Below are 20,613 nucleotides of genomic sequence, written 5' to 3' on the forward strand. Positions count from 1 at the left end.
TGGTGAATCTCTGAGTTCAAAGCCAGTCTGGTCTACAAGAGCTAGTTCCAGGACAGGCTCCAAAACTACAGAGAAACCTTGTCTCGAAAAACCAAAAAAGAAAAAGATCTGCAAAGCATGTGCTAGGCATTGAACTATGGTAAGCCGAGTTTTTCATTGTTAGGATGCCCCAGGAATCTGCTATGACTTGGTAAACCTGCCCATGTTGATGTTATTCCTGAAGGTTATAAGTATAAAGTGCTTAACATTTTTTTCAGAGTGGTTTCATTAAATCCCTTTGAACGCAGAACACTGGAACAGTAGATCAAATAAGAGGAACTGACCTACATTCCACAAAAAAGATGTCTAAGATCATAGTATTGGGAATTGGCAAAACTGTGCCTCCTAATTTCTAGTTTTGAATATTGGCTGTGGGCACAGTCTTACACAATCAGTCCAGCCAAATGTACCCTTGTGTTGGGAACAGTAAGCCTTATGTAGCATACACACCCCCATGTAGATTATGATTAGAAGCCATCATTACTTCTCTACTTGAATTTATAATTTTAAAGAGTGTCTTCTAACATGAATTGTCAATAGTTAGCTAGACCTTTGTTTATTTCTCCTTGTTCTCCTTAGTGACTATTTACTTCCATGTTGCTCACTCTTCTAAGACTCTAGAGAGAAGCAACTGTGATTCTTCCTATAAGGTCTTCAAGTTGAATAGTCAGAATAACTCCCTGGGGAAATTAAGTCCCCAGGAGCCAAAGGAAGGGCCCAGTGTTGGCAGTTCTGTAATCTGTGATGGGAAATGGGGCACCTGGGATTTGAGTTCATGTTTCCACCCAAATCAAGGAGAAAATGGTTCTGCCTTTGAAACATTAGCCATCTGCATCAAACCGCCGTTAACTGCAGCACTGAAACCTTTCCTCCAGTTTCTCTTTAATGCTTAGAACAGCTTTAGACATTCAGCCTAGTCTGTGCCAGTTTGGAGAGCTCTGTCTCTGAAAAGCATTAAAAGCTAGTCTGTTCTGTCCTGTCCATTCCTTGGTTTCTGCCGCTTTCCACACAGCCGAATTCTACTGAGTGTACTGCTTTCTCAAGGTGGAGTAATTCTCAGATTATACAGATGCTTGAGGTCTGGGTATTCAGTTTTTCTCTCGTTTTAGGTGGCAGCACCCTGGGAATCCTTTGTGAATGCTTTCTTCAATGGCCCATTGTTCTTCAAGGTCTTTACCACCCCAACAATAATTCCCATTTCTTGTAGTTCCATCACCTCTTCAGGGTTCTGCATTTCTTGCTAGATTGCTGCAGCAGCCTAGTCTTGTTTCCTTGACTCACGCTGTGCTGAAATGAACCGCTTCCCCTAATTAGCTGTAACCTTGCCAATGCTATCTCCACAGTAACAACTTCCAAATGGCAGATTCTGTTATTCTGTACAGCTTTCAGAGGAGCCTCCAGACTTGGTAATTAGACCGGGCTTATCAAGTGGCAAGCACTGGACTGTATTACGTATACCGATTTGTTGAGTCTTTGGGCAGGCACTGTTCTCATTTTGGCAATGAGGAAACTGAGGCTCACCATCTGTGGGGAGATCTGGAAACCATTTCCAGCTAGTCTGAGACAAAGTCTCCAGGCTCTGCTGCTCTCAATATGAAAATAGTTCACGTAAAACAATTCACATGCTCTTGAGGACATATAGGCGTATATATGTGAGCTTCATCAAATCACATCTAGTAAAATCAACAGCTTTGGATTTGCACATTGAGAGACTATAAGCATGAAATGACAAGACCAGTCTGTTAGGCACTATGATCTGCCTTTTGCAGGAAGAATGAAATTACTTTAGCTGTAACATACATACTTATGGTAAAACAAATGCACATATGAAGAGAGAAAATACTGCTTTTAGGGATGCAAAGAATAATTCTCTATAGTTGAACAATATTTGGAAGATAAAGAAAATCCTTTAAAACCAGTTTCTGATATAAGGATTGTTTTGACATTTCAAGTAATTAAAAAATCTCCAACTCAACATTTGTGTGTGTGTGTGTGTGTGTGATATTAAGCATAACAAACCTAGCCATTTCTATAACTGGGGGAGTAATGCTGCTGGTTGTAGTGGTGAATGTCTGTAAACCCAGTAAGGAGCTGAGGCTGAAAGGCTGAGTTTGAGGCAGTCTCAAACAAACAAAAACAAGTAGTGCCAAGTCAAGAAGCGCGGCAAAGAAGAATGAATGGCACTACCATTCTAACCACGGCAGTCTGTTCTGACAGTCTCGCCGTTGCTCGGCTTGGCCGGGACTGAGCTTCTATACTGCATCTACCAATTGTGGTCTAGTTGGTTCTTTTACCTCCTTATCTGACTGGTGGTTCTAACTGCAGAATTACTTCCAATGTAAAGCAATTTTTTCATGAAGCACATCTTTTCCTCTGTTCCTGTGTTTCCCCACACAGCATCCTCAACGGCAGACTTCCTTCTTTTCCTTCCTAGCTGTAGCTCTGCTCCAGCTTCAGCGTTTGGATTGGTAACTTCTTTTTATTTAGAAAAGTAGGATTTCCCCTTACTTGCCTTGTATTTAGGATATGGACACTTTGGTTTTCTAGGTTTGGAACTATCAGGTAAGTTACACTAGATAAAAAGACACTCAGGGAAGTTTTCAAGGTACTAATGAAGGGCTTTTGGATTAGGGTTTGAGGCTCCCGAAGATGGCAGGTGAATGACACGCACGTACAGACTGCTGGAAGCTCTGTGAGTAGATGACAACAGAGAAACCTTGCTTTCAGTAGCAGTGGAAGGAGGGAAACTGGAAAACTGGAGAGAGTTCAGTGTGTACTCAAGAGGGCTCAAATCTGACCGAGAAATGGTTTCTTCCCAGTGAGTAATAAGAGAGGATGGGGACTTCTGCTTAAGACAGAGCTTTCAGGAAATCCACCCTGCACTTTCGATAACAGACGAGGAGGGAGAAGCTTGCTTTCCCCACATTTTACTTGAGCAGTAGCAAGAGGCCATTTAAAAATAGAGCCCTGTTGAGTGGGCTAGGTAGACACTGAGGCAAAGGCCCCTCTGAGAGCCCAGGCAGTGTCAGTGGGGAATATTGTCAGCAGAGAGAAGGTGTGGCACCTGAGTCTAGGTGAGAGAGACATACAGACCTCGGACCTGCACAGTATTCTTTCCTTCACTTATGTCCTTCCCTTAGTTAATATCTCATTTAAATTTAATGGGTGTGCTGGTGTGGAATATTAGTTTAAGATGTTGCATTTGTTTATGCTGTGGAATATTTGTTTAATGATGCAAAGATGTGTTACATTCTTTTATGTTGTGTTTGTTTAACTCTGTGAAGCTGTGTTACTGTGCCTGCCTAAAACACCTGGTGGCCTAATAAAGAGCTGACTGGCCAATAGCGAGGCAGGAGAGAGGGATTGGCAGGGCTGAGACAATAAATAGAAAGACAATAAATAAAAAGACAATAAATAGAAGAAGCAAGAGAAGAGGGAGGAGCAAGAAAAAGGAGAGGAGGACGCTAGGGGCCAGCCACCCAGTCAGCCATGGAGTAAGAAGGGAAAAAAGACAGAGAATAAAGAAAGGTAAAAAGCCCAGAAGCAAAAAGTAGAAGAGGATAAATGAGTTAGTTTGTTAGAGAATTGCTAGAATTAAGCCAGGCTAAGGCTGGGCATTCATAAGTAAGAATAAGTCTACATGTATTTATTTGGGAGCTGAGTGGCACATAAGCAAAACAAAACAACAAAACAAAAAACCCAAACAACAACTACACCACATGCTAGCTAGTTTTTATGTTAACTTGACACAAGTTTACAGTCATCTGAAAGTAAGAAACCTTAATTGAGAAAATGGTGGTCCTGGGTGCTGTAAGAAAGCAGGCTGAGCCATGAGGAGCAAGCCAGTAAGCAGCACTCCTCCATGGCCTTTGCACCAGCTCCTCCTCCAGGATCCTGGCCTCACTGCTGATGAGGTGACTTAGATCTGAGTGAAATAAACCATTGCCTCAAGTTACTTTTGGTCATGACGTTTCAGTGGACCAGTCTTGTCCTGTCTTATTCTCATTTGTCCTTTGGTTTCGGTAAGCTTTTCCAAAGTACAGCTCCAGACACAGGAGGTTGGGGTAGGTGGTCTTCCTGCTCAGCGCCGAGGTCATTTTAAATTATCCCAATGCGTTACTTTACTTTGTTCTCTCCCTTTCCCTCGCACTGGAGCTGTCTTATCTTCCTCCTTTACTGAGTACTTTCTGTCTCTGGAGCTCAAGTACTCCAGTCATGCTCTCTGCTCATTTCCTCGCCGTTCCTACCCAGGGGAAACAGGTATTGTGGCTCACACTGTACTATCCTTGTTCCTTTACGCCCTCTTCAATTACTGGAGTTAAAACAGAGATGGTTGTTATTGCCTGTGCTGTATTTCCATCTCCTGGTAGTGACAGTTCTGCAATTAGTGCTCTGCTCTCGGAGAACAGCTGGTAATCAAGCGTAGTAGCCTAAACAGAGCTGAGGTTTATTTACTGACTTACCCCTAGTCAGCAGTACTACAGCTGACTCTGATTTGAACATCACAGATATACCAAATGAAAGAATATGGGTGACTTGAAACAACAAAAATCCAACCAACAACTTGGATAACCTAAATGCCAAGGCAGAAACATAAAATGAAACCTGAAAAACCAGGACAGCATGATTCCTGCTGAAAATGACTAATTCCAAAGTAATGCATTCCAATGATGAGTTAGATCAAATCTCAAACAGAGAATTCAAAAGAATTGCCTTCAAAAATGTTCAACAAAACCAAAGACGACATAAAATAAACTTCTGAATAAATTTAAACAGAACACCAGTCAAAAGCAGTTGAACTGAAGTAAGTCAACACAGGATACAAAAGAGGAATAATACAAAAGAGACATAAATATTAAAGACAAAAATCAAATTTAAATTTCAGAAACAAAAATAATGTATGAAATAAAAACACAGTGGGAAGTTTCATCAATAGAATGGTCAAGTGGAAGACAGACACTATGAGGGCTTAAAGAGAAGGTATTAATATGAAAGATGAAGCAGTAAAAAATATGAGTAGGGCACTGGATATCATTAAAAGATCAAATCTATACAAATCATGGGCAGAGGTGGATGTGGTGGTTTAAAGAAGAAATGTTTCCTACAGGCTCACGTATTTAACACTTGCTGCGTAGCTGGCAGCACTGTGTTGGGGAGGTTGTGGAACCTTTAGGAGGGGCAGCTTTATTGGAGGAAGGCTGTCACTGGGGACAGACTTTGGAGGGGGTGTCAAAGCCTTGTTTCACTTCCTGTTTACACTCCCTGGTTCTTGTGTGCGGATCAGGACATGATCAGCCAGGTGCTGTCCCATGCCAAGCTGTCTCCAACATGATGAATTCAAGCCCCCTGGAACTGTAGGCCAAAGTCATCCTTCTCCCTTGAATTGTTCCTGGGCATGGTATTTATTATAGCAGCAGAAAAGGGAACTAAGAAGAAACCAGGGAAAGCATCTTCAGGTGCTTTTGCTCTGAAGAACCAGACTGGCGTTCTTGTGAGGAATGTGATGTACTTTTGACTAGAGACTGTCTGTGTTTTTGATGAAGAACATGGACCCGGACCTAAAAAGAATGGTATGCAATCAGCCTCAGAGAGCACCCAGATGCTGATGTGAATTCTATCCCAGGCACCAAGAACATTTATAAAGGCTGCTGCTGAATCAATGCCAACAGACACTACAAACTGAAAGATGCTGTGCCGCCGACTGTAAGGGATTCTACTAAATCCAGTGACTCTGGCAAATATTTAACCTTTGTAATACTTCCCATTATTGGGAAGGAAATCATTGCCACCAAGTAGCAGTGTTGGATTATATGTGATAATAAATAGATGCCTACTACTCCATATATTATCAATAAATACACACCAGTAATATGTATTAGCATATCTGTCGCATGATGTGGGATGTCCTGTATATATGTTGCTTTTATTGGTTAATGAATAAAGCTGCTCTGGCCTATAGCAGAATATAGCTAGGATGGAAGATATCTATATCTATCTATCTATCTATCTATCTATCTATCTATCTATCTATCTATCTATCTATCGAGAAGGCGGAGTCAAGGAGACACCATGTAGCTGCCAAAGGAGAAAGATGCCAGAACACAACCTTACTGGGTAAAGTCACAGTTTTGTGGCAATACACAGATTAATAGAAATGGGTTGATTTAAGATGTAAGAGTTAGTTAATAAGAAGCCTGAGCTAATAGGCCAAACAGTGTTGTAATTAATATAGTTTCTATGATTACTTGGGTCTGAGCAGCAGGGAAACAAAAGAGCAGTCTCCTTCTACAGTCACAGAACTGAGACAATTCTCCAATGAATTATTTTAGGTGTAAGTAAAACTGTGATTGTTACTTCTCTAGTATTTTTTTTATCCTCTATATTAGTTTACATAAGAGGAGATGCTAGTCTCTATTTTCACAGATCCAAGTGATAACAGTTTTCCTTACACATCATGCTACATTCTTCTGGCACTTTTTCCTTTCAAGAAAGTACTTGGTTACCATCAACTAAAAATATTGAGTGAATATTTCCATAATGCCTTATCAAAGAAATTAAATGGTTTCAATAAACACTAAAGGAATGAATCATGATTACTAGGATGCCACAGGGAGTTACTTACGAAGACTATCATTTTTCTTGTTGATCAGGATTATTAGGTTGGATATGAGAAACATGATTAGTGTGGTATAAATGAACATTTGCAAGGCAAAAGGCTGGGTCTTTCTTGGCGTTCTTAGGATAAGGTACAAGCAGCAACAAAGAGCAGATTGGAAATGTATCGAGCAACCATACTGAGGGGTTCTGATTTGTTACCAAGTAAGGTAACAATGACTGGATGAGGGGTCATAGTGTGCATACTGGAGTGCCTGTAGGAATGTGGAGGATGTGGGGGATTTTTGCTTTCAGCAGTACTGGAGATTGAAACTAGGCATGCATACAGGTAAGTGCTCTTCTACTGAGCAACACCCACAGTCCACTGCAAAGTTTTATGGTAAATTCTTAGGCTAAAAAGAGGTTAAATACTGTAAAAAAATTACTTTCAAGATGTCTTTCTTTTCCAATGTATGTACATAGCTATTTTTTCTCTTCATACAAGTGATAGTAACAACTGCTATACAAATGATAGTATTACTATGACCACAAATGATTATGTATGTCATAATGATTGGTAAGAGAAAGCAGTCAGTACCTTTTGCCTTTAAAACCACATGCATATTCACATGGTTAGCGAACTAAACACGTTTTTATTTATGTTTAGTTTTATGTGTGGGTGTTTTGCCTGCATGTACATCTATGCACTACATGTATGAAATGTTCATGGAACCAGAAAAGGGTATCAGATCCTCTGAAACCACAGTTACAGATGTTTGGTAGCAGACACAGAGGTACTAGGAACCAAACTTGGGTCCTCTGCAAGAGCAGCCAGTACTGCCCTTAACTGTGTAACCATTTCCTTAACTCCCAAACAAATTTATTTTTGACAACCAAGTTTACTACAGATTTATTATTTTACTTCTGCAAATACCATTTTCTTTGTTATTTTAATTTATTCTTTTGTTTTGATACAGGGCTCACTCTATAGCTTAGTCTGATTCAGTAAGAATTCATGATGTAACCAGACTGGTTTTATATTCAAAGTCATCCTTCTGCCTCAATATCTTGAGTGCTGAAATTACAGATGTGAGCCACTGTGCCCAGTTAAAAGTTTTGCTTGTTTGCTTTTAATTCAATTTTTTTTTAGTTTTGAGGATTTTTCTATATGAACACTGCATTTATATTATTTAAGTCTGATATTTGTTAAAAGGATCTATTTTATTTTTAATTATGTGTGTGTGTCTTTGTATTGTCATGTGCACATAAAGGCAAGTGCCCATAGAAGCTAGAAAAGGTGTTCCATCTCCTGGTACTGGAGTTAAGGTGGGTTCTGGGATCTAAACCTGGTCCTCAGAATAGCAGTAAGTGTGCAGTAAGTGCTCATGCATTGCCGAGTCATCTCTTCAGCCACTAAGTTTGTGATTTTCGAAAAAAATGCTCAAATGTGCTATGGCCAAAGAACAAATTTATATAATAATTTAAATAATTTTCATGATGATTTGTTTGAGAGTTGCTCTAACAAGACAGTGCATCTAGGAAATCTTATCCGTTGAATAACTGAATAGCTGAATTGCTGCTAATTTTCTCCTGTGTGTGGGGTAGTTGGAGTTCTCACACCAGAGGAGAATTAAGAGACTACTGACTGCCCCATTTGCATATTTGTACACAAAAGGAAGAAGTAGTAATCACATCTCCTTTCTTTCTCAGGCAGACATAATATAAGATGCATGAATAAATAAAATGAACTAGTGTGTTGTCTTCAATTTTAGATTTAGGTAATTTCTTTTCTCTTTCCTGTTCATTGTCTCTGTCTCCTAAAACACAGTTCACAGAAATGGTACTGTCTTTGTAAATGAAGTGAAGATTGACCAGTACATGAGATGTTAAGATTCCACTAGCATTTCCACTCAGGAATTACTAGCAATTTCAGAGGTCAGAGTGACAGACTCACTCTACAGCTTATCTGCCTCCAGGAGAATACTCAATACTCAGAGAGAGAACTACCTGGAGAGGCTATATTGTTAGATGCAGAGAGGAGTCCTCAGCTCAGCTAACAAACAGCCCCTTCTGCACGACCATGTTCTTAAACTTAAGTTTATGGACAGTTACTCCACTCCTTGAAGTGCCAGGAACTCAGCAGGATGCTAAGGACACAGGGCTGAATGAGAATACATGTTATCTTGTCTCAATGACCTTCCAAAAGTAAAAAAAAGACCAGTTAATTATAATTACTGACAAGTGCAGTGAGTGAAAAAAAGCTCACTATTTAAGAAAGAACACTGTAATAAGAGAGGTTCACTTAGATTCAAGTTAGAAAACTCTTTTTTGAGGAAGGGATATATGAAATCTGAAGGTTTCATGCAAAAGTCTATACAAGCCTGCTTTGTTGATGGGAGGATGGCTAAAGTACCAACATAATTAAAGAAGGCCACCAAGTTTACAGCACAAGAAAGAGGAAAGTGGAGTGGAAGAGGCTGAAGCTGTTAGCCATATCATGGAAGCATCTGAGGCAAACCCTACATTCTCAGGACTTCAATTTTCAACTCCTTGACAAAGATTCCTATGAGTATATCATCTTGTTAGCACCAAACCTTAAGGGTAAATGTATATACAGGGATATTTGCACATTGACTTCAACTCATTTGGAAAACATTAAAGCCTTCTAACTAGTTATTCAGTTGTAAACCTGTCTGCTATCCCAGTGTGTAGGAAACGCAAACCAGGAAGAGAATGTATAGTGATCTATGCAGGGTTGCAGGATTGCAACAACTCAAGCTATGCAACCTTAGAATTTAAGATCTCCATCTAATTAGTAAACTTTGAAGAAAAAGGAAAGAATAAACCCCCCTCCTAAATGTTTAAATATTGTCAAGGTCTATACATACATAAAGCTATGTACTTAAAAATGAGTCATTACAATTATGTATTCAAATACATGACAACATCATTTTACAAAATACATAATTTATTACATTTATGAGTTCATAGTAAAATAGGGAATCTTAAGAACTATCAAAATGACTTAGGAATAACAATGAGATATTAAATCTCCAAATCTTAGAACCTGAAATATCAAATTCCAGGGCTTTTATTAAACCTCTTTTGAAAATATTATGTTCTCCCAAAGGAAAAAAAGGGAATTAAAAATAGACACATTGATAAAGGCAGTGTGTTCTTCTCAGCTGGCTTTATTCTCCACTGAATCTCAAATATAGGATTATATATTTTTTACTTACAGGAAGCTGTCACTGTTCTGTTTTCCAGTAACCCTCAACACAGAATGGAAAATGCTTATGCAAAGTGACACAAGCTTTCACCATTCTCTGCAGGCTTCTCCATGTCAATACGCTTTGGTACAACAGCTTTTCCCACTCTACAGTTCTGTCAGTGAACTATGAATATGTTTAAATATTTTCCAGATTCATCATGGAGGCTGCTTTTCTTCTCTGCACTGTAATCACACTGAGCTGCAAACAAAATAAACAATCAGTAAGGAGTCTCTGTGGGGAGTATAAGAAGAAAACAAAGCACAGTGTGCCACATCACAGCCAACAGTTACTAGGTAGTCTAAGTGGAAGGCCTTGGAAGAGCTCTTTTTATGTGATCATTCTATTTTACTCTTGAAGGGTCTGAATCACATTAGAGACATGCATGCCAAATATGGCAGTCCGTAGCTCAGAGTGACACTCTGAATTCCTATATTTCACAGATGGTGAGAAAACATTCATATAAAAGTTAATCAGCAAAGTGTCTCATACAAATTTGGCCTAGGCAAATACAAAGCAGATCTGGTAATCAGATCATTACAGATTTTAAGACAAGTCTAGGGGGAAAGTGACCTTTGAGTAGTAACTGGGGTTAGTTATGTGTATATATGATAAAAAAAACCTAACAATACATAGTATAAAGCAGGTTTTAAAATAACAATATAAAACAATACATAGTATAAAGCCGGTTTCCTTCTCCAAACTTTACTTCATTCTAGTTCTCTCTTCATATACAACCTCTACCTTCAGTTTGTTTGTTTATTTATTTAAAACAGGGTCTCACTATGTAGTCCAGACTTGCCTTGAACCCTGTGGTCTTCCAGCATCAGTCTTATGAGTCCCAAAACTACAAGCAAAAGCTACTGTCTCCAGCTACTTGCCGTTTTGAAGTATATTTCTTTTTATATTTTCTAAATGAGCACACGCACACCTTTTGGTAGTTAAAAAAGTCTGCATCTACTTTACTGCTTAGATTATCAGCCTCAGAAATAACTGCATAATAGATTTACTTTATTTTTCTTACTATCTTCAAACTTTTCCCTATCCGAATACAGTTTTACTTGGTCATTTACTGCTGAGTATTTGTATGATTTTAAACTTTTACAATTAGAGGGAGAGTCAGGTGTTGTGGCATATGCTTTTAATCCCAACATTTGCGACTGAGAGGCAGGCTAGGTGAAGCTCTGTGAGTTCGAGGTCAATCTGGTCAACATATTGAATTCCAGGGCAGCCAGGGCTACAGAGAGAGAGACCCTGTCTCAAAACTAAAACAAACCACAACAAGAACAACAACAAAACAAAGCTACTACATGGCAACATGCCACGCCATCAGTAGCTAAGAATATACTACGATGGTAACAGTACATTTATACATAATGTTAGTTAATAGTATGTTTGACTTCATTTACTTTGCTGTCATCGTTTCATCCATCCATCCATCCATCCATCCATCCATCCATCCATCCATCCATCCATTTCAATTGCCTGAATGCTCACTGAACTGGTCTCTATTCATTCCTACAAGAAGAAATGACTCATTTTGTTTATATGATGTGTGTACTCTAGAATTCCACTGATATATTTTCTAAATTACTTCCCAATGGCTAAGTTTTTATATTTTGTTTTTGATTTATTTGGTTATATACAAATATACATTAAATAAAGGTATCTTGTACCTGAAATATTTTGTTTCTACTTAAAACCTAAAATAAAAATAAAGTACAATTTGAAACATTAGAAAAATACTTTCAAATATAGACACAGAATGTTATGCCCAGTAATTGTCATTAGCAGAAACTTTTGTATAGACAGTGATGTTTTATATCTGCTCTTTCCAACTTCCCACTAGCCAGTTACCAAACACTTAAAATTTGGCTAGTACGACTTCAATTTTTATTTCATTTAATCCCAGTAAAAGTAGTGTCTGGCTACCAGCTACTTTACTAGAGATGGTAGTTCTAGATATATGTACAGACAGAGGATACTGATGTCTATTTTATATATAAACTTTTTCAACTGCAAGTACTAAGGAGACTAAGTTTGTATATTTTAATTGAGTAAAGATCAAACAATCAGTTCTTGGGAACATCTGAGGACCTCTGCTTATTTATTTCAGAAGAAAAAGAAATCCAGGCTGTTTATCCACTCTGGGTAATGAGGATGTTCCCTACCTGCTGGGATACTGACGCAGCTCTTTCTTCGGCCTGACTTAGACGTCTCTGAAGTCTGTTGGCTTTTTCTTGATGCTCCAGAATTAACTTTTCATTCTTTTAAGGGGAAATAAAAAACAAATTCAAATCCAAATGTGAGCTGGACAAATTGGAACATAATTTAACCACTTGTAAAATCAAGATGCCATCATCTCCACATTTACATTTTCCAAGTCATGAGCACCATATCACACAGCTGATTCTACTTCATTCTCAACCTGTGCTTGGAGGGTTGGACAACTCTTTCACAGGGCCGCTTATCAGATACCCTACATGATATTTACATGTATGATTCATAATAGTAGCAAAATTACAGTTATGTAGTAGTGATGAAATAATTTTATGGTTGGGGGTCACCACAAGATGAGGAACTGAATCATTAGGAAGGTGGAAAGACATTGCCCCAAGTTATTCCTCCTTCTATATCATTCAAAACTCAATTTGACAAATCTAAAAGCAAACTGAATCACAAAAGAAAACAAGACTTTTTGAGTTTTTGGTCTGTTAACCTTGTTGTGCTTGATCATTGCTTCAGAACCACAGAAGCCAAACACTGGGCCTTATAACCACAGCCTCAGTAAAGAGTTGGGGTGACTCTTGTATGCTCCCCAAAACATCTGCATCCTGCTACTAGGGTCAACATTGTTACATATTGAATTCTATTCCCCCAAAGATGCTACAGTTCTAATCCCTTGTAGTTGTGAATATGAGCTGACTTGCAAATAACCTTTGTAGATGATTAAGTTAAGGGGACTATAGTGGGTCATACTTCATGGCTGATGTCTTCATGAAAATGGCAGATTTGGATACAAAGACAGATACATACATGGAAGACACTGTAAAGATAGAAAAAGCACCACCCACAAGTCAAGGAATGCTCAGAGCTCCAAGAGCTGGGAGAAAGGTTGGTAAGAGTCTCCCAAAAAGCTAACACTACAAGCACTGTCTTGCCTCTGGAAACTGAGGACACAGTTTTATGTTATTATCATGATATAACAAGAACTATAACATGAATACCAAGCCATCATTACATACTGTCATCTCAACAAGTTAAAAACAACTTGTCAACTGAAAATGTGTTCTTTTTCCATACTTAACCTGCTTGGCGCAATGCATTTGAAAAAGACATTTTTGTACAAACAAAATGATTACATATATTTTCTGGCATTTAACTCAATCCAGAAAATACAAGGCCAAACAGGAATGGTTAAAAACCCCTTTATCTACGAAGAGCTAGATAGCTTTTTATGTCCTAGCAAGAAGGGGTTAGAGTGAATGCCATGCCAAGTAACATATAACAATGAAATAAAGAGCACAGAGTTAAAATGAGCTTGTTATAATTAAGTGTCCAACGCAAAATTAAATCTATGAAGAAATCTATATCAGCTGTACTAAACAACCAAGTTGTTTAAGTATTAAATTTAAGTTTTAAATTTTAAGAGGTACTCTACACACTAGAGAAAACTAAGGGAGAGATCCCATTATCTACAGTAATCATTTTGATATCTATAAACCAGACTCTATATATCTTTCTATATGGTTGCCATAATAGTTAAAACAAAGTGCAGACTGAGTAAATCTGATCTTTTTGGTTTTTTTTTTTTTGTCAAATATTATTAACTGTACTGTACTGAAACTGTGTTTTTTACTTACAATAATTTTTTCTAGGTGGAAGCTATACCAAGGAACATTTCAATACAAATCTTTAACTATTTTCTACGTGACTCATATCAACAATGCCATGATGTTCAAGAGTGGTGATCTTACTATGTCTCTTGTAGATGACAATGGAAGATAGGCCATAGACCAATGAAATTCTACCACATATATCTGAAGCTAGAACATAAATGAAGAATTAAACTTTAGGAAGTCCCAAATCTAGAATTTATTTGCTTTTATAGAGCCATAAGAAAAGAAATGAAGAACTCTTTCTTTGTATATGATTCTAAGGTATATCTATCTTAACACTTTTTTGTATATTCTATTAGACATAAGTATTTTTGATGTGTCTTTTGTGATAGAGTAAAACAAATGAAGAGGTACATAAAACAATTTTAGAGATTCTCATGAGAAAAGAGGATTCTAAAGTATATAGTCTCTAATATACTGCACAAATTTTAACAACAAATAAGAATTCTACTTTTACTGTATACAAAAGATGAATCACTAGTGATTCGTTTTTATTCAGAGTATAGTAAGTGTGGAGTTTTAGGGGTAATTGTTTGTGGCTATTTGTATGTAGTTATTCCTGAGTAGAGAATATTTGGGTTTGGTGCATTTTGAAGGCTATAGTGTGTGTATCAAGCTGCAGTAGAAGGGACTTCCCTAGGGGGAGGGGAGTCATTTTCTTACCTCGGCTACCTTTTCATTTGCCATTTCCAGCTGAGAAAGTAGCTCTTGGGTATGAAGTTTCTGTCGACTCAGCTCACTCCTATTAAGCGAGAATTGAGAACTGACCAAACAAACGTAAAAGGGAAAGTTTGGAAGTATATGCAAATATAAAATACACACTTAAAATTTAAGTTGAAAACAAGAATAAAACAATGTAAACTAAAATCTTTACTAGTGAGACATTTATATTTTGAACAAAAGTTCTTTTTTAAAAAAATAGTAACGTACTCATCTTTTTCAAATAAAACGTGGTGGTTTAAATGAGAAGGGCCGCCACAGACTCATGTTTGAATAACTGGTTACCAGGTGGTGGATCCATTTGGAAAGGATTAGGAAGCACGCCCTTGTTGAAGAAGGTGTGTCATTGGCGGTGGGCTTTGAGGTTTAAAAACTCACACTATTCCCAGTGTGCTCCCTCAAAACTTTCTACTTGCAGATCAAGACGTAAGTTCTCAGCTATTTCTTTTCGAGACAGGGTTTGTTCTCAGCTATTTCTGTGCCACACTTTTTACCCTGTAATCATCAACTCTAACTTTCTGAACCCATAGCCCAAATTAAATGCTTTCTTTTTTATATATTGCCTTGGTCATGATGTTTTGTCACAGCAATAGAAAAGTAACTAATGCATAAATAAACATGTATTCTGGGGTAGTTACATTGTGAATATACTTAACCCTATTGAATCCAGTAAAAGTGGTTCAGAAGGTAAATGTAAATGATGTATATTTCGTTACACTTAAAAATTATATCACAGATAAGTTTAGTAGCACATATTTTTAATTCCAGCGCTCATGAGGCAGAGGCAAGTGAATCTTAGTGAGTTTGAGGCCAGTCTAGTCTATATAGTGAATTCCAGGCTAGCTGGGAATATGCTGTGATACCATGTCTTGATAAAAACAAAAAACAAAAACATATATCCTGGAAAGATAGCTCAGCAGTAAGAATACTTGCTGATCTTGCCTAAGACCTGGGTTCAGTTTCCAGCATCCACATAAGGCAGCTCACACCTTCCTGTAACTCCACTTCCAGGGGTTACAATGTCCTTTTTTGTCTCTATGGGCACTGCATACAGACAACGCAGAGGTCACTAGAACAGAATGCACATACGCTCTCAACAGGTATTACGTTTCTTTTCTTGAAGGACTAACCCTGTGTGTAAATATTCTGTGCTCTCCTAGTGCTCGTCTGTGAGCACAAGGACCTCCATGCCTACGCAAGAAGTGAGTCAGAACAAATTCCAAATCAATTTTGTAGTATTAAAATAGTTAAATACTGGCTTTTATCCTTTAACTTTATATTTCTAAAATTAAACAACAAAATAATACTCCCTCAAATAGCTCCAGCTTTTATATTTTCAAATGAGCCACATAAACAGCTTGAGAACTCAATAAATCCCTAGGGTATACTATATTTGAGGGAATAGCTGTTAAAATTAGTAAGCTATGAGTAATAAATATATAAGCCAGGATAGGTTCATGTTATCAATAACAAGTTTCAGTAATAGTTATTGACCACTTACCACAGGCTGATGTGGGACAAACAGTGGTAGTCATAGTACTGCCATCCCCAGACCTGCACTTGGGAAGACCAGTGCTCACCCCTTCAATGATGGATTAGTTCAGCTTCACAATCAAGTGTCTGAACTGTTATCACTGATTTCATCACAGCAAACTCAAATATTTAACCTTTATTTTGGTGGTGACAAGGTAGAGAAAACAGTACCTAGAGAATCTCATGCACCCTAAAATCACTGCTTCCAACAGGAGAAAATCAAAATGGCCACAGGAGCCAGTCTTCCAGGCCAAATATAATTGAAGACAAAATTATGCATATTAGTATGGATATAAAATAAGGAGTACGACCAAGGTTAATATGAAACAGTAACATTTATAATCAATATTCCTTTTACATAAAACCAGAAAACTACCCATTGTGTGATTTGACAACTAAACTATTTGTTTACTTAAGGCAATTTGCATGATGGACAGTAATAATTTTCCACAAAACTGATGATCAGAAAAATACAAGTAATTAAGTAAAATTAAGTATTAATTTTTATACTAAATTATTCGTCTTTATAAGTATTTATCTATGCAGATCTGTCATGCTCCAGTGGATTGCAAGCAACACTGATGGCCATTTTCATATGCTTATAACCTAGCATTTAGCAAGAGATAATGATGATAGTGGTTATGATTCTAACAAACACACGGTGCTCCCCACCTGCCAGGCAGTTCAGGTACATTCAGAAATGAACTTATTTTAGTTGTCAAGACAACCTGGTGAGGTCTAATTTTATATGTGGAAAAACTGAAAATAAAGTTTAAAAACTGAGTACAAATAAACTACTTTCCGAATAAAGCTATCTAATCTCTTCTCTGGAAACTCCAGAAAAAAAGAAAACTTCTTACCTCTCAGGAGTGATTTAAGTATAGTCTGCAGAGGCACACAGAGATACATTTCCGTTTCTGTATGACATTATGGTACTTAAAGAGTATTTACACCAAATAAAAAGTCTGTCCTGCCTACATGATAAGCTGGGGCAAAAGGAGCTCAGAGCTCATGGGAGTGACCAACCAATGACTGGTTTAACTTGATGCCCATGCTACAAGAAGGAGCCCATGTCTGACATTTTTCTGGATGGGCAGGAACTAGAAGGTGGATGGCCCCAAGTTCTGAGGTAGAACCAAACATGACTGGTTAAAAAACAAAGGGGGAAAAGCTCAGTGAAATGATTCCTAATGATATCCTGCTATACTCATAGATCAGTGCCTAGCCTAATCACCATCGGAGAGGCTTCTTCTGGCAGCTGATAGGAACTGACTCAGAGACTTACAGCCAAACATTAGGAGGAACTCAGGGAGCCCCCGGGAAGAGGGGTGAGGGAAGGAGTTAGAAGCCAGAGGGCCTCACAGAGACTGAGGGCAACCATGGACACTGCATGGGTCTGCACTAGGTCCTCAGTATATATGCTCTGCTTGTTTAGTTTAGGGTTTTTGTAGGACCCTTAACTGGTGTGGAAGGTCCTTCTGTCTATGAGTTGCTTTTATTGGTAAATGAATAAACAAACTGCCTTGATAGGGCAGAACTTAGGTAGGCAGGGAAAGCTAGGCTGAATGCTGGGAGAAAGGAGGTGGAATCAGAAAGACGCCATGGATCTGCTGCCAGAGATAGCCATACTGAAACTTTGCTGGTAGGCCACGAATTTGTGGTGATACACAGATTAATGGAGATGGGTTAAATTAATATGTAAGAGTTAGCCAATAAGAAGTTTAAGAGTTAATGGGCCAAGCAGTGATTTAATTAATACAATTTCTGTGTCATTATTTTGGTTCTGAGCGGCCGGGGCAACCAACAAGCTCATTCCCTGCAATACTTAACAGTGGGAGTAGGGATATCTTTGGCTCCTTTGCCTGTCCTTGAGACCCTTTTCCTACTTGGTTGCTTCGTCCAACCTTGATATAAGGAGTTTTGCCAAGTCTAACTCCATCTAGTTATATCCCTTGGAGACCTGCTCTTTTCTGAAGGGAAATGGAAGAGCAGTAGATAAGGGGGAGAGGGAGGGTAGGGGAGAACTGGGAGGAGTAGAGGGAGGGGAGCCTGCGATTGGGATGTACTGTATGAGAAAAGAATAAATAAAAAGAAAAAAATTTAGTGGAATGTGTACCCAATTTCTCTATAATTTCTGTCACAGCATTCATCAAAAGAATACCCAGAAGAATGAGGAATCATAATTTATAGTAGGAACTATAGTAGGAACTGCCTAGCCTATGAGTGTCTCAAATATTTTAGATCATATACATAATTAATATTTAAATGACAGAATTCTAGTCAGGTTTACAAAATATAATGTAGAAACATGTTACAAAATATTAATTTCTGTACATTACATAACATTAATAAAAGTCAGAATGTTTTATCTATGAAGGAAGCACGCTGAGCATAATGCTAAACTCCAAAGTCACCAAGTCAGTATTTTTTCAATAAATTACAAAAGCTGATTTCCACAGTTCACTCTCCTGACTGTTTGCAGTCCACCCTTGCACAGTCTCAGGTTTCACATCAGCTCTCTAACGCAAGGTGCAGTGTGTGAACGATGAGTATTCTGCTATGGTCACAAAGACTCTGACATTAGATGTAAGATGGATGAAAAGGGTTCACAGATATCCTAGGAATTCTAAAGATGGTTTTGTCCAGGTTTTTTATTGGAATTTATGTTTGCTAAAAGTATAGGCAAACTGACAAACTGAATATTTCAGCTAAACTGTTTTTTTTTTTTAATTTTTATTTTGTGGTACTGAGTATCGAACTCAGGTGTGCCTTATACAAGTTCACTTAACAACTAGATGGTATCCATTGCCCTTACTGTATTTTCGAATTTGAGCTGGGGCTCATTAAGTTGACCAGGCAGACCTGTCATCTTCCTACCTAAGCCTCAACTGCAGAGAGCCAATCCCAAGTTCCCACCACCTACACTGAACGCACAACCATCTTTACCTCCAGTTTCAGAGGATCTGACACCTTCTTGTGGCCCTCCATGTGCATGCATATAAAGGAAGTCTTAAAATCAACCTAAGGATATTCAAATCCTCTACTGACTTCCTCCTGCTGCACTTTGGATTTTAACTTGAAATATTCTTCAGTATTTTACTGAAAGTAAGTAAATACATTTAACAACAGCCGATGTACACTCTGGTCACCTTTGCTCTGGAGCTTACTGCATCCTGTTCCCATCCTTCTCTCCCACAGGCCTTTCTGCTTGTTCCCCTACATCTGCAGTATCTGCTGCCTTTGTTGGTATAGCTCATTTATTCTGTTATTTCGGGCTCCACTTTAAATGTCAGATTTTCAGACTGATTTCCCAAAGTTGTTAGTTACTTGATTTCATATCAGAATTAATGAGAATCCAATGATTACATTTTCAAAGAAGGCTCCTAATAGTGAAGTATGTTTGGGATACTACAACTAGTAAAATCATGTTCTAAAACCTCACCCTTTAAACAAAAATTATTCCTAAGAAGCTTATTTTTAAAAGTTACTTGAATAAACTCAAACTTATAAAGTAAGGAGCAAAATTTCTTGGTGTTACTTAATTTTGAGTGTCTGTCTTAGAATAACCTTGGGGAAATTAGGAAGTTCATTTAACAGATACTAAGATGGGACTATGTTATGCTCCTCACTCTGTGAAGTGCTAGTGAGACAAGAGACCAGATCAAGTTAATTCTTATAAATAAATGGAAGCACTAGAAATCAACCAGGATTAAGCTGTAGGTAGTATATATGCTAACATGTTCTTTTGCTAAGGAACATATGTGGATGGAAAATCAGGGGATTAGAGTTGTCTCACCAAAGGAAGCAGGCTTGTAAGCTGTTTTATGAACGTTAAATAGAAGCTGGATGGACAATGGCAGGGAAGGAAGTGTGTCATAGACAATCAAATCCATGTGTATAGGCCAGGAGGAAAGAAAAGGCAATACATAGGAAACTGTAGGAGGTTCAGTATCAATGGGGTATAGTGTGGTTATTAGGACCAGGGACAGAGGTAAGAGGAAGAAGCTGGAAATACAGACCACAAAGGATTTTATGTGTTGGGACAATTGGGATTTATTTTCTAACACTGAGAAGGTGTTGATGTTCTTTAAGAAGAGAACTGACATGATTAAATTCCACTTTCTGAAAATTTGCTGGTTGCAGTTGAAAAAAACAAGGGAAAAGACTGCAGTCGAATCCAGTTGTTTTAGTAGTAATCCACGTGTATAACATTGATAGTCTCAAGTACAGTGTTTGGAGAGAAACAGTTAGGTTCCAGATACAGGAAGGTAGACTTAAGGTGCAATGATGACACTCAGAATTCCACCTCAATAACAGGATGGATATTAACGTTTATGGAAACGGAACATATAGGATGAGATTAAAAACACAGGATAGGGTGTAACACTGAGTATACAGGATGAGATAAAAACACTGCCTAGGGGTGACACACCAAGTCTGATGTACCAACAGAAATGTTTGGTGGAGAGTTGGAAGGCAATATAGATAGATTTCAAGAAATGCCAGCATTTGGGGTTGGAGAGAGAGCTCAATTCCCAGCAGGCACAAGGTATCTCACA

At 38.1% G+C, this 20,613-nt stretch overlaps 1 protein-coding gene across 2 annotated transcripts in view; it reads right to left on the minus strand.

Moving 5' to 3' along the window:
* Positions 1-9,580: 9,580 nt before the first annotated feature.
* Sclt1 (sodium channel and clathrin linker 1) overlaps positions 9,581-20,613 on the minus strand; it is a 92,382-nt gene continuing 81,349 nt past the window's right edge. The window contains exons 16-18 of one of the 2 annotated variants that reach the window (XM_050138404.1): positions 14,465-14,564; positions 12,074-12,169; positions 9,581-10,103 (exon numbers count right to left, since the gene is read on the minus strand). In XM_050138404.1, coding sequence (XP_049994361.1) covers positions 10,041-10,103; positions 12,074-12,169; positions 14,465-14,564 — 259 coding nt within the window. In that variant the 3' untranslated portion in view covers positions 9,581-10,040. The remainder of the gene's footprint in view (positions 10,104-12,073; positions 12,170-14,464; positions 14,565-20,613) is intronic. The other variant, XM_050138405.1, reaches the window with a different exon arrangement.

Source organism: Alexandromys fortis, unplaced genomic scaffold, assembly GCF_014885135.2.
Source record: "Alexandromys fortis isolate MF-2015 unplaced genomic scaffold, M_Fortis_MF-2015_v1.1 scaffold_15, whole genome shotgun sequence".
Taxonomy (NCBI): domain Eukaryota; kingdom Metazoa; phylum Chordata; class Mammalia; order Rodentia; family Cricetidae; genus Alexandromys; species Alexandromys fortis.